This window comes from Uranotaenia lowii, chromosome 1 (assembly GCF_029784155.1).
Source record: "Uranotaenia lowii strain MFRU-FL chromosome 1, ASM2978415v1, whole genome shotgun sequence".
NCBI classification, from domain to species: domain Eukaryota; kingdom Metazoa; phylum Arthropoda; class Insecta; order Diptera; family Culicidae; genus Uranotaenia; species Uranotaenia lowii.
In genome coordinates this window covers 180,057,692-180,072,503 of record NC_073691.1, presented here as the reverse complement: position 1 = coordinate 180,072,503, position 14,812 = coordinate 180,057,692, and the positions used below count along the sequence as shown (strand labels likewise).

General features: G+C 41.9%; 1 protein-coding gene across 19 annotated transcripts in view; it reads left to right on the top strand.

Annotated features, from left to right (window-relative positions):
* LOC129738847 (polypyrimidine tract-binding protein 2) overlaps nt 1-14,812 on the top strand; it is a 595,573-nt gene that overhangs the window by 519,389 nt on the left and 61,372 nt on the right. For 16 of the 19 annotated variants that reach the window (XM_055730225.1, XM_055730206.1, XM_055730232.1 and 13 more), the window contains 4 exons: nt 2,240-2,508; nt 5,071-5,334; nt 5,405-5,690; nt 5,777-6,006. In XM_055730225.1, the coding sequence (XP_055586200.1) occupies nt 2,240-2,508; nt 5,071-5,334; nt 5,405-5,690; nt 5,777-6,006 (1,049 nt within the window). The remainder of the gene's footprint in view (nt 1-2,239; nt 2,509-5,070; nt 5,335-5,404; nt 5,691-5,776; nt 6,007-14,812) is intronic. The other 3 variants (XM_055730174.1, XM_055730165.1, XM_055730180.1) reach the window with 3 other exon arrangements.

The window sequence follows — 14,812 nt, the reverse complement described above, 5'->3', positions numbered from 1 at the left end:
AAGGTTTCTAGAAGCCAGATGTGGAAAGGTGTCAGTTCACCAACGACGTTTCTAAAAATTCAAATTGAATTCACAATATTTATCACGGTAGCACTAAATCTTACATCGGAAGTCCGGACTTCCGACTTCCAACAAAAAAAATGATGTACTAGATTGTCTAGAGTCTGTATCCTGCTGTCAGTTAACTGTCGAAATTTTAAAAAAATTAATTCAAATGCACTACATCTAATATTCAATCTAATAAAATCCATATTCAATCTTATCAAATCCATGTAGAATTATAATAAAACTGGCATCCTTACTTATTTAGTTTCAGTCAAATTTTCATAAATTTTACCGACAGAAGTTAAAAGCTGAAACCCCTTAAAAGTTTCTAGAAGCCATCTGAAAGGTGTAAGTTGTAAATTGAACCTTCTTAGGCAGCACCACTTCAACGGGCCACTGCTCCACAAATGAACTCCTTGAGGGGGGAATCGATAATGGTTATTGGCTCCGCGTCACCGACCGGTTGATGAAGTTCCGATCGCGGGCCACCCTCCGTCGCGGCCGCCCCAAAGCACGCGCTAATTGATTATCCGTTCAGCTTTCCGGAAAATGCTTGCCCCATCCAACGTTCCGGCCAGGCCAGAGTGCTTCCATCCATTGTTGCTCCATTCCGATTGCCATCATCGTCGACTCGAGTTTGCTCCTGGCACAGGACCATAGGACAAACGGGAGGGCGGCGCCTTGATTGAGTACCCTTTCGACACCTGTAATCGTTAACCTCAGCCTTTCGGGGTCGGCGTTTGTTTGACGGTCGACGAGAGGGGGCAGGGGAATGGTGGGTCATTAAGGTGTTCCGAAACCGGAGTGGAATGGTTAAATGCAGTGTAGAATTGGGTAATAAAAGGGTCGTTTAGTTCCTCCGTCATTTGCCCTCCCTCTGCTTCCTCGATGGAAGACGACGATGACGACAATGATGGTGGAGGTTCCGCTGCGATGCGAAAGGAAAACGCAACTACTTATCGAATCTCCGGACTTCTTGACGTGGCTTCGGGGAGGGGGATAGTTTTCCCGGACTTACCACTATTAGATTGCTTCGTTAACGACTTACTCAGGCGGCCGCGTGCGATTCGAATAGATTGAATGAGGTAATACCGTGTCCCGGTCGTAATAATGATTGTTACAAGGCCCATTTACAAATCAGAACTACCAACCTACCCGGGTAGGAGGGGTTACTGCTGGTGATTACACTTACATTTATGGGTTTTGAGGTGGCACTCACCAAAAACTGTGACCATGAATCGGTTTGACCGGGGCACAAACTTAATCACGTTAATCATGACGATTTTATTGGTCATTATGGTTTATTCTACGGTTTTCGAAAATATTCCATTTCAAATATTTCAAAAACAAACTTTTTTCAAAAGAACAATTTTCAAAATTACCCATTAACATTTACAAATAAAATAGTTGTAATTAAAATAATACAAAATAAATAGAGTAATCAAAGCAATTCCATAAGCCGCAAAAAAACTTCCGTAAACCGCTTTCAAAAATTAAACCCTCTTCGGAAACCCCTCGCTGGGCGCCAATTACACCAATTAAAAGCCATTAAAAATTGATCGTTAGTAATATCTTCTCCGTCGATTTTTACTGATTGGAACAGCGAGATTCCGAGGCACTCGGTCGTAAAATTAAATGTATATGCATTTATAATCCGTTGCCGGGAAATTCCGGCAACCGAATGGGGACATTGGGTTCTCCAAAATATGTATGTGGCAGCTGTCATTCAAGAAAAAAAATCAATAAATGATGAGCATCGTTGTTAATCCAATAAATGTAGAGTTTATGTTTTGTTTTGGTGGCAACTTCATATTTTTGTAACAAAAGTTATTTTTAGTTATTCATTCGCTCATGGGCAAAGAGGAATCACATAAAATATGAAGAGATGCTAAAATCGTAAGCCTTATCAGTGATTGATAAGGCTTACGATATTTACAAGCTGAAAATTGAGGCTTCACCCTGTAAAATCCTTGTTGAAGAATCGTATCATGGGCAAATTGAAATTGGTTCAATTTGACATTTATTAAGCCGTTTGATTTTTGGTGGAATGCCCCTGCTGGAGGATCTCACGCATCGGATAAGGGATTTTTTGGATCGAATCTTTCCAGTTTTATCCCTTTTGATTGCTCAATAGTTCACACAAACATACACCCATTTTAATCAATAACTCCCTCTCTCTCTTTCTTCGTTGCAGCGAAACCATCCCGGGTGGTGCACATCCGGAACATCCCGACCGAATCGAGCGAGGTCGACGTGATGCATCTGGGCGTCCCATTTGGGCGCGTCACCAACGTCCTGGTGCTGAAGGGCAAAAACCAAGCGTTCCTGGAGATGGCCGACGAAAGTGCCGCCACCAGTATGGTCACAATGTTCACCACCACCCCACCGATCGTGCGCGGCCGCCCGGTTTACGTGCAGTACAGCAACCACCGGGAGCTGAAAACGGACCAGAACCATTCGACGGTAGGTGTTGGCTAGTCTTTTAAGTTGATTTTCTCTTTTTTTGCGTTTGATTTCAGACTAATTCTTAAACGTTTAACTATCGGGTGTTCACTTGAAAAAATGAGAATAATTTCAATAAACTTCCTGTTAACACGTTCGTCGCCACGGCACCCATATTCGGGTGACGGGTGTATTTCCTGGGGGGCCCCGTCACATCAAAAAGCAGGTGACGCTCTCTTACTCAAGTTAGCCGCTCAGTTTAGCCACACGTTGCAAATCTGGGAACTCTCCCTCTTTTCTTTCTCGCTCTCAGCATTTCTTTGGGCCCGGCTAGTAAAACTACCAAAATGAGCGTGGCGGCGAACGTGTTAAAAAGTAAATAGTATTTCAAAAATTTTCTCTCGGAGAGAATTGCTCTCTGAACTCTCCAGGAACTGGTCACTTGCTTCATTTTGCTCGGGTGCTGTCAGTATTGTCAGTTTATTGAACACCGTACGACCATTATTAGTCTTCCGCTCAACGTTTCTAGATACTAGGATGCGATGAATATAAGTTAAATGCACATTTGAGCCTCAGAAATGAGCTTAATGCTGAAATGCTGTCAGTGCTGTCAGTTCGGCAAACCCGTTTTCCGTGACGTAAAATCGTTCAACACGCTCACGAAGCTCTCGTTGTTTCGACGCCATCTTAAATTAACAACTTACAATCTGATGAGATACGTCTCATCGTAACAATCGATGAGATGAATAACAACAACACACGCATGATGTTTGATTACAACCAATCAACAAATAATGATTGTAACCATTGAAATGGTTAAGTATATAAGGAAGGAAGCCTATGGAGGGACAACGACCCTAAACCGATGAAGGTCAACGAGGTAGGAAACAGAGCCACTGGAGGATCATCGCTGCAGAGCCATTGAGAGGTCGTTGTGCCGGGGCCATTGGAAGGTCAGCGATCCGGGAACCGTGGAATGTCGTCGAAAGGTCGTCGGAACGGGAAGCCAGGTGGAGGTGTACATGCCAGGAAACTCGGATGGTCGTCGGACAGTTGCCAAGGAAGGTCGTCGAACCGGGAAGTCAGGTGGAGGGGGACAGGCCATGAAACTCGGGTGGTCGTCGGACAGGTGCCAAGGAAGGTCGTCGGAACGGGAAGCCAGGTGGAGGTAGACATGCCAGGAAACTCGGGTGATCGGCGGACAGTTGCCAAGGAAGGTCGTCGAACCGGAAAGTCAAGTAGAGGTGGACATGCCAGGAAACTCGGGAGGTCGTCGGACAGGTGCCAAGGAAGGTCGCTGGGCTTGGACAACGAAAGAATCGTCTTGCCAGATCCACTGGGAGATCGTCTAACCGAAAGTCAAAGAAGGTTGGCAAGCCGATATCACGGAACGTCTTCAAATCAGGAACCAGCTGGTAGTCGTTGAACCAAGAGCCATTGTAGAACTTACGAGCGAGGTACCAGGAAAGTTCGTCAAGCCGGTTCCATGAACGTCGTTGAACCGGAAAACCAAGTGCACTCGTTGGGCTTGAACCACTGGGAGGCGTCAGGCCTTATATAAGACGTCGAGGTTCGAGGAAAAGTTCGAGTCGCAGCAATGAAGTCGAGACCAGAAGTCAACTGGAAATTCGTCTAATCGGAGCTGGGTTGAGCTTATCGGATCAGGGACTATGGAAGGTCGTCGGACTAGAAGCCAATTGGAAGGTCGTGGGACTTGGATTCCAGTTGGAGGTCGTCGAGCCAGGAATCATTGAAGATCGACGGGCTTTAGCCACTGGTAGATCGTCGAGCCGAAAGCCAGATAATAGGTCGTCGAGCAGCAACAAGGGCGAGAGCGTCATGCAATGAAGGCGACGAATGAGGCCCGGTGCGTGCGTTTAACATGAGTAGCCCCATTTTCAGGAGAAGCCGCCTGAGGAAGTTAGGAGACTGCAGGAATTCGTGTGTTGAGGATTCGTCTTATCGAAGCAATCGAAGGAATGAATAACAGCACACGTATGGTGGAAGTAAACAACTGGATATGTAACCATAGGGATGGCTTTCCTATAAAAAGAATGATAAGATAGAAAATATAATTTTTTGACTTCTAGGACGTGGCCGGCGCCGTTATTGGCGTTAAAAAAGAGAGCATCAATTTTACGGCTTAAGATGGATGTGAGAAGCTAAGCCAAGCAAAATAGGATGCAAAGATAGAAAATAAAGTATTCTACATTCTACCAGCAAGTAGTAAACATCACTCCTTTTCACTGCCCAAAGTGCTGCACAACACAATCAATTTCCAGGAAGTCCAAATAGCCATTCTTTTCGCGAGAAAAAAATTACGCTTTTCTCTTTTTTTACAGAAAGGTATTGAAATCCCTTCTAATTTTCAGTGAACACTCACTAGTTTCTCATTTATGTTAGAAATAAAATTTTGCTCACCCTTCTCTAACAAGTTTAGTTACCTACAATGCTTTCTGCTTTCCAAGCCTCTCTCTCTACCTCGTTTCCGCTCCTGTTTCGATCTATCAACCGTTGATGATACATAAATACGCAGAAACGAACTCGAGGGCTTTCATGTGCAGCGCCAAACTAATCTTTCAGAACACTTTGCTACAGGCCCAGGACCTGACACAGTCGCCGACCGGTTCGCCGCTGCCGCTAGCGCTGGAGCATGCCAATTCCAACTCGACCACCGGAACCGGAACTACCGGCAATAGCAACTCCGGAGGCGGAGCGAATACCGTGCTGCGAGTCATCGTTGAATCGCTGCTGTATCCGGTGTCCCTCGATATCCTTTACCAGATTTTCCAACGCTTCGGCAAGGTGCTCAAGATCGTTACCTTCACCAAGAACAACTCGTTCCAGGTAAGTGTTTGCGGCAGGAATTTTCCTTATTTTTAGATTTGATTTACCCGTTTGCTTTGGACCGTTTCAGGCTCTCATCCAGTATCCGGATGCGCCAACTGCCCAGCACGCCAAGCAAACTTTGGACGGCCAGAACATCTACAACGGTTGCTGTACCCTGCGCATCGATAACAGCAAACTGACCTCGCTAAATGTCAAGTACAACAATGACAAATCCCGGGACTATACCAATCCCACGTTGCCGTCTGGGGAGCCCGGTTCCGATGTGATTGCCAGTGCCGGCGGATTAGTTTCCGCCGGGGATTTGCTGCTGCTCGCTGCCGGTCAGCGACCGCAGCTCACCCGAGACCGACTAGGTAAGTCAGGATTATGCTGTTCCAAGCTGATCGTGCTCGATGTTGTACCCTCGTTGTCGATGGCCGGAGCAATTACCGTGTAATAGTCAAATTAGACAAATCTCCCTACTTTCTAGTGAACGGTTTAGCGACACCTGGGGTGATCCCACCGTTCGGTCTAGGTCTGGCTACCCCGGCCCTTGCCAGTGCCTACGGCGGAGCACTACCGAATCTGGGCGCCTTTGCCCTAGCTTCGAATGGAGCCCTCGGCACGCCAAACCCGGCCGTCCTACGGGGACTTTCCAACGTGCTATTGGTCTCCCATCTTAACGAAGAGGTAAGTCCACCCGTTTTTAAATTTACCTGCGCTAGATAACAGTCTGTCCTAATATATAGAAAAATACTAAACTATCGCTCTCTAAATCTTAAAAACTAAAACCCCTTTACTTAAAGCTCGCGCCTATCCTAGAATATAGAGGTACATCTCCTGTCGTGTTTTCAGTTCGAATTGCATCAGAAGTTCTTATTTTTCAGTTTTTAAATGCTTGAGTTTCGACTTCTCTACATCCGGAATAACACACTGTCGGTCTGTCGATTAAAACCTTTTATTTTGGTTCCTACTCCTCCGGGCCATACGCGGCATTTGTAACCCTTGAATTGTTTTGTTTCCCTGTGTTTATTGTTTTACTTGTTTTTTTTTGGTGCTCTCGATCTCTTCTATTTGCTTTGCGCCTCTCCATCCCACCAGTTGTGTTATCGTCCATTTTTTTTTGTGTTCCTTTGTGCTCCGAAAACATACCGCCAAGGTTCATCCCAATCCGAACCCCGCTTCCGGTCAACTCTCCGGCCTGTGGGGGATGCAGAACAAAAATACGACTTTGTCCTCCGTCGCAACCGGAAAGAGCTGCATTATTAGTGTTACACATCTACAACCCTTCTTCATTCTATTTCTTCCCACCCCCATCTCTGCTACAATTCGTAGTTCTATGAGTTCTTGTGCGCGCATCCGACTCTACAGCGAAACCTTTTGCCCTCTCAAGCTTTCCTGCTTGCCCTGGACTGCTCTTTCGAAATAAGCGACCAAACAAGAACAACAAAAAAAAAACTCATCTGAAAGCTGTCTCGCGTAGTTTACTTTCGCCTGTCGGGTCTGTCCTGTTTCTCAGTTTTAAATTTTTTTTTTGTATACTACTCAGTCGTTCCAATCCCTACAAATCCAACTGCTTCCTCTAGAGAAACTGTCTCTCTGTATACAGAAAGTTTCACCTGTGCCTGACTACCCTGTCTGTCTATCTCTGTGTCTGTCTCTGTCTCTCATCTGTACTAATCTACACTAGTCCGGGTCCAGCGCGTGGGGGAAGCTACCCGGAACTTTGGATAGCCCTTCTGGAGCGGCGAACGACGTGACATTCCGCAGGACAATTGAGCTCCGGGTTGTGTCCCAACCCGTTGTTGTTTGTTGATCTTTTTTCGTCCGGGTTGCCCTTCAACTAGCTTTCCCTGTTTTTTTTTCGTTTGAATCCGCCCTTCAGGAATGACAGTTGTTGTTTGAACTGGAGTCCCGTTTCCGTTTAATTACCAGGTACCATCGGATGGGGCTGTGTCCCTGTATTCGCAAACAATCAGAAATCCGGGCCTATTTTGTCTGGAAAGGGGACCTGGCGCTACTGGGTATAAAAGATGCAAAAACCTTTACGGAGTATAAACAGCAAAGTTAGACATATAGTTTCTAATATCAAACCATTATACACGCTTCTTTTTTGGTACTCAAAATTAAATTTGACCGTGGATCAAAACATAGTTAGGTTCTATGAACTTTAAGATAAGTTCCATTTTTCCTCCTTGTTCAAAACGGAGTTCAAATTGCGAGTTCAAAACGAGTCCCATTTGTACCATTTTTGCTGAATTGCATTTTGGATGGTTACGATAAAGGCATAAAAAAGTTCAAATTAGAGTTCGGCTGACGAACTTAGTTTTGAGTATGTCTGCCAGAACTTAGATTTGCTATAGCCCAGTCAAACTAAAACATAGTTCGATTCTATGAACTAAAGTTAAGTTCCATTTTTTCTACTTGCGATTGTTCAAAATGGAGTTCGAACTGCGAACTTAAACTTATACCATTTTTCCTTCGTCAAAGGAAGCGAAACTGAGATCGGCCAAATGAACTAAAAATTGAACTCTTTTGTGTATGTTCAACGATTGTATCCCATTTACCCGAAAACCATTGCCCAGAATGAACTTTTCCCAGAATGACAAATACCCGAAATCAAACCCCAGAATGAACCATTTCCCAGAAAAAAATTGCCCAGAATGCACCATTTACCAGAAATTTTTTTCCCAGAATGAACCATTTCCCAGAATTTTTTTCCCTAGAATGGAACATTTACCAGAATGGCACAAATCCCAGATTTTTTCCCCTAGTATTTTTTTTTTTTTTTCTAATGAATTCTTGAATATTTCATATGATTCGAAATTATTTTTTTCAAAATGATTTTTTAAATGAAACTACGACTTTGAAATTTTCCAACTAAATTTATTTTAGAACCAATATTGTGCTTTCTCTATGGTTTGGATACTTTGATTGATTCAATGCTTACCATGGTCCTTTAAAAAACCGTTTTGGTATCGGACTCCTCACGCTGCGCGTTCGAACTTGAAAGACGTTTTGTCCTTCACGCTGTCGCGTGGCGGACGGGGCTAAGAGATCACCCCTAGCTTTCGCGCAGACCTAGGAAGCCCCGGCAGACCTAGACCAATGTAATGGGGCCGCCGCTTCCGACGGCGGGTCGGCGGCCTCCTCGGATTTGGGAGCTTCGGCGGCTTCGTGCCGCCTCAGCCCCTTCATCCTCGTTGGTTGCGGCTTTGCCGCAAAAGAATAAAGTTATGGAACCCCTTTTTTTTTTGTAACAATTCCTTATTTTTAAATAATTTCTAGTAAGGATAAATGTTTTCAATTTTCTGGGAAATGGTTCTTCTGGCGAAAAAATTTCTGGTACATGGTTCATTCTGGTGAAAAAATTTCTGGGAAATGGTACATTCTGGCGAAAATTGTTCTGGGGAATGGTTCGTCTGGGGAAAAAATTCTGGGGAATGGTTCTTTCTGGCGATTGGAATTCTGGGGATTTTTCATTCTGGGCAATGGTTTTCGGGTAAATGGAGTACAACCATGTTCAACTGACAGTACTTTGCGAGTTATGCTGCCGAACTACATTTTGAGTAGCCACAAATAAAGGCATAAAAAAAGTTCAAATTGGTGTTCAGCTGTCGAACTTGGTTTCGAGTATGCTAGTCGTAATTTAGTTTTACGGTTGCCAAGGCGAACTCAAAGTTGAGGACTGCCACTGAAGTGCTGTCGAACCGAAATAACATAATTTTGAGTTTGAAAAAAGGAGCGTGTAGGAGCTCGTCGATGACGCAGATCGTGCAGAGTCGTGCAAAAAACAGCACTATTCTATTAATACACAGATAAGCCGTTTTTTATCCATCGATAGAACAAATGTTTGTACAACCATGACTTTCATTCAAGCTTGCCTGCAAGTATTCGCATTTAGGCCGAATGTAAGTTGATAATTTTTAACTTTCAAGCAAGTTGTGTTCCGATCTACACATTGGTCAACCATATGAGATTGGAGTTTCGTGGGTATTACCGAAGGTAAGTCTTTCATTGCCTATTCAAAGGCGTTTTTCGGGATAATTATATTTCTGAAAATCAATTCGTAAAATATTTATTGTCAGATTTTTTTTCTCTTATGCACAGTACAAACGATTCCAGCTGCAGGTTTTCCGAAGAAGAGGATCACGGATCTTCCGCCCTTGCTTCACGCTCTTGTAGTTTATCTCAAATTAATCCTTATGTAAACTCAGCCGATTTTTTCAATTTTTCATCCAGTCCGGAACTAGATAAAAAACCAACCTCGACACACAGTTGCAGTTTATGGGCTCGCTACACCGAGCTAGATAGTCCAGGTTTAGTAAACAAACGCTCTGGTACCAGACCAGGACCCTGTTAAACCGGGGTGTATGAATTATGTTTCCGTAGAAGAAAAAGATCTTTAAAGTGTTACTCGTTCCACTACTTTTTTTTCGCTCGGTTAGTTGGTCCAACCATTTTACATGGGATGATTTTTTTCAATTTTCTTCTCCCCAGCCAACAAATGAGGGGTTGCCTCAGTTCAGTGGGAGCAACAGGACAGCAAGATAACAAAAAAGCAGCAGCAAAAAAACCACCAGCGATTTGCATAAACGGTTCGGCTGCGTCTTGTTATTATTTTTTTCCCGTCTTCATTTTTTATTATTATCCTCGGAACTTCGCGAACCAGAGCGATGGCGGCTGCCTAATAAAAGGATCTTCTTGGTGGGGGTGGTGGTGGTCTTCCGGTGGCATTGTTGTGGGTGTGGCAGCCTGCGGTTGAAATGAGCTGAACCACCATCATCCTCCAGCAAGCAACAGGACAACAACTTGTGGCAGATGAAGAAGCAGTTTGAAATTCCGTCCGAAGGACGAAGACACAAAAAATGTGGCATTTGTCGAATTGCAAAAGTTTCTGCTGCTCGTCCCTTAGTAAGTAACTGGGGCCCGTTTGGCAAGTGAAATTAAATGCTAGGGAAAGGAAAAATGGAACAAAAAACTTCGCGCAAAAAAGCAATCATTTTGATTATTGTGGAGAAGATAAACTGGTACTTTGAAATGACTTGTATTGGTTGGTTTCGGAGAAAAAATTAACTCGTACAAACTATATTCTCATTTCAAATAAGAGAATATTCTTTGAATTTTCATAACATTTTTCAAAAAAAGCAATGATTGTAATATTGAAAGTCGCCTAGATGTATTCTATAAAAATTAATTTTAGTGAACGCCTTTGTATAGGCAATGGACTTTAATGACGGTACGCCACGGACGTTCAAAGCTCCTCGTGAGAAAAAACAAATCACAGTGCCAGACAACTTTCACCTTTAAAAATATTCACATCATTCCTAATTTTGGAAAAAAAGAATCGCCATTATATTGTGATTCCATCCAAAGTTAATGAGCTCATTTGCGAGATTTTCTCAATTTCAAAGCGACCGATTATCTAGCGAAGCAACAAGACAAGTCGCCTCCCGAAGACAGCTTGCTCTAGCCAACACCCCCAGATTTCTCCAACCAAAACGTTGTAATAGCCTCGTTTATTTCGTTATTACAATTTGATTTGTATAATGAAAATTATCATTCCAGTCCAGCAACAGCTACCGGGCCTCGTCGGAGCGACGTCGTCTCCTCGGAGGGATTCATTTTTCCCCGGGACAGCCAGTCAGCGAAGGACGAGAAAATTTCCTTCACTCCATAATGATGATAATAAACAAAGCTGCCGGTAGGAGCGGAAAAAAATTAAGAAGCTAAAAAGGGAACCAAATCGTCCTCTGAAGCAGCAGGACCCAAAAAAAATAACGGCACGATCAAGATATTTATCCGTCTTTGATGTCATTTAAATTACTTTGCTCCGAAAAGCGAACGAACATGCTTCTTCTGGCTAAAAGCAGAGGGACCATTTCATCCGAAGCGTTTTTCTCGGCTCCAAATCGTCTGGAAATCGCATTATCTGTTGGAAAACTATCTGCTGCTGTCTTACTTGTTGCAGACAACAACCTCCGGGCGCCCTCGTGGGTGGCGAGGGCCGTAATCATCAGCCAAGAAATTAGGTGGAAGTTTGCGATCGAGTTCAAAAGCGCGCGTAATCTTGCCAGAATCTTCCCACGAAGCTCTACTTCTGTCACGCTTGGAGCTAAGAGGGAGGCACGTCGTCTGCCAGAAATCAATCCAATCAATTTCACGCCACTTTTGCTCCGGGCGCAAAAAATCAACCCACGTTTGATGGTGGAAAATAAAAGCGAGCGAAAAGGATTCACCCCTTGGCCCCTTGAAGGAACTTTTGCTCCATCTTCAGAAACAACGTTTCCACGATCCCGGTGACTCGTCGTTCCGAAGCCAACAATAAAGGAACAAACATTGCCCGAAACCGAATTTAAATCACTTTACAAACAAGTTTATGCATGGGACTGATGTGCGGCCACCCATCTTTGCCCGTTTCGAGTTTATAGGGCGTACGTTTTTTTTCGCCAGAAGATAAACTCGAAGGAAGTCTTCGATAACGAAGAGCAAATAACGAGTTGTTGCAATTTTCTCGCTTTTCTACTTATAACTACAAAAAGGAACGGGGGCGCGGCGCGCCACCATTCAAAAGGATGAACTTACGCCCGAAAGTATGCACCACGCTAGCAACAACTAGAAGACTAGATGAAGAAGACACTGCTGTCGGGAGCAGCTTCCTTCAACCTTCACTTCTTAGGGACTTGCTCTTAGCAAAAGTAAACTTTACTTAAGCGAAAAAGAGAGAGAGGAAAAAAATCCGCACTTGGTCGGTTTGGCACCAAAACCGAACAACTAAAACCCGTAAAGAAAAACTTCCCGGTAGGGAAAAGTGTGAAAAAATTGGTGGGATAAATCACTCGGGCAAGTGTGTGAATTTTAAGTAACCGTCCCACAAACCGAGAAGAAGGACAGAAGGACCAGAATCCCTTCTTCCGGTTGGTTCCTACTGGTTGGACTACGAACCAGGCTACACTCTCCCTTATGGTAGGAGTAAACCAACCCAATTTGCGAGGGGGGAAAAACCCCCAAGGAAGCAACAGTTGCCGTCGCGGCGTTCTGGGGCCCGACAAAGTCCTCGGAACGGTTGGGAAGTAACACAGAAAAAAACTGTAATCGTTGGACTTTATTTTCTGAACTACGACTCGTTTGTCATTCGGTCGTTTAGCAAGCAACTGGCTAGATTTATTTGCCATGCAAACATCATTGTTACGAACAATGTGTGAGTTTTTCGTTTGGGTAGGATGGTGAGAATTGAAAGATTTTTCTTCGGCTGAAGAAATTTGTCAGTATTTAATAATTGTTAGGAATTGTTTGAGTTTTTCGATTTTTTCCTAAAGGCTGGGAGCGAGAAAAAACGGTTCAAAATACTAGAAAACTCCGGACCTTCTATGAGAATTTAGAATTTTTCGATATACTCGATATACTCTTGAATTTTCAAAATGTTCCACTCCGTGGGAATGATATCCAACGGAAGAAGTTATGTGGTTTGGGTGATCAATTTCCCAACAGGCGCTTCAGAAGCGAACGACTTCTATTGACAGTTTAACTTTCTTATCTTAAGGTTGCCAGATTGCCCGGTTTTATCCGGGTTTGCCTGGATATTCAGTACAAATTTTGGGAAGACTCCGGCCCGGCCCGGCCCGGTTGCCCGGATTTCGAATGCCCGGATTTTGCCCGGATTTATTAACTTTATTAAAAAAAATTTTTCTTCAAAAAATCAATTCAGCATCTTTGTTTCATTTAAGGCTGCATAACATAAGTTTTCTGACACTTCGAAAGTTATGATTTTTGGTAAAATGCATCACTTTCTCGTTTTTATTGGTTTTTAAGTCGGATAGATTTTATTCAGACCAAAAAACTGAAACGCAGTTTTCTGACACTTCGAAAGTTATGATTTTTGGTAAAATGGATCATTTTCTAGTTTTTATTGGTTTTTAAGCTTCTCATAAAAATGCCACTCGCGCCTGTTAAATAGCTGTCATCATTACGGAATCTTAACACAACAACAACATTTTTAATCATTTAGCTAATAAAACAAAATTTAAAAGCGGTTTTATGAAAGGTTTAGAAAATTCCGCCTAAAGGCAGGGTGGGACACTAGAAGGCAAATGTTATCCTACAATTTTTCGAAAATTAAATTGTAAAAAATATAACTATTTCCGACAATCACAAAAAAGCTTTTTAAAGTTTTTGATACTAAAAATTTAAATCCATTCAAACCTTAATTGAAGACTGCAAACATCATTTCGATATAATTTTTTTTTTTAATTTCTTGAAATTCCTGGATTTTCTTAGATTTGAAAAAATCTAATAGAAAACTAATGTAAATTTTATTCTGAAGTTAAAGTAATTTTCATTCATCGAGAGGGTTGACAATTGATTTAAAACGTTAATTTTCAAAACTTTTGTTACATTTTACAGTTTGTTTTTAAAAGGGCACATATTTTTAAAATGTGTTTTTTACCTATTTTCCATTCTTGGCCTTGAATCTCAGAAACGAGAGCTGAAAAAATGAAATTAAATGCATATGTATATGAATTCAGCATTCGCAAATCAGTCAAAATCTGCTCTTCAATTTTATGTACCTCGAAAAAATGTGAATTTATCATGCCTTATGCTATCAAAAATTGAGGATCATATCATTATTTTTTAATTTTATATGGCAAAAAACATCACATATTTGAAGGCGTAAAGAATATAAGAGCTAATTTGAATAGTTTTCGGGCGCTGGTTCCAAATATTAATTTTTCTTGTTTTAGTTCTTGATTTTTAGATATTTTTTTTGAAAATGGCTACATTTTTGTATAAATTTATTGAACAAATTTGTGCAGTTTTTTTTTTTTTAAACTGCTGAACATCACAAATATATTGAAAATAAAAAATTTCAACTCGAGAATCAACTTTGCTGAAAACTGCGATAAATCCTCTGAGAAAAAAGTGATTGAAGTTTATTTGTAGTTTTTTTTTCCAAATCTATTCGAAACGGGAATTTTGACGGAATTTTAAACAAGATGCAAACTAAATTAAATCTGTGATATTTTTAAAACGATAAGTCAAATAATTTCGCAGACTTCAACCAAGCTTTTGAATGAATTAAAATTTTTAATATCAAATACTTAAAGGCTTTCTTGGATGATATTCGAAAAGTTGTAATCTTATCTTTCTATTCATATTTTTAAAAATTGTAGTATTTTTTTTCTGAACTCGACAAAATCTGAATCCTTGATCGAATGAAGGATAGCAAATTTATTTATAATCAGCTTTCAGTTTTCATGTATCTAAGTTTATTAGTTCATCAGTTATCAAAATAGATTTAACCCAAAACTGACCAACTTTTAAATTTCCACACGCCATATCATCCAAACTAGCGTTGTTAAGAAAAATCTGACAAATGTTCTAAATGCAGCAAGACCAAATCTTCCGAAATCAGTTTTTAAAGTTCAGGCACAAAAATACTGTTATCCTCTGTCGTTTCTCAAAAATAGTTTTCACAAATTGGAAATAATGTGATCTC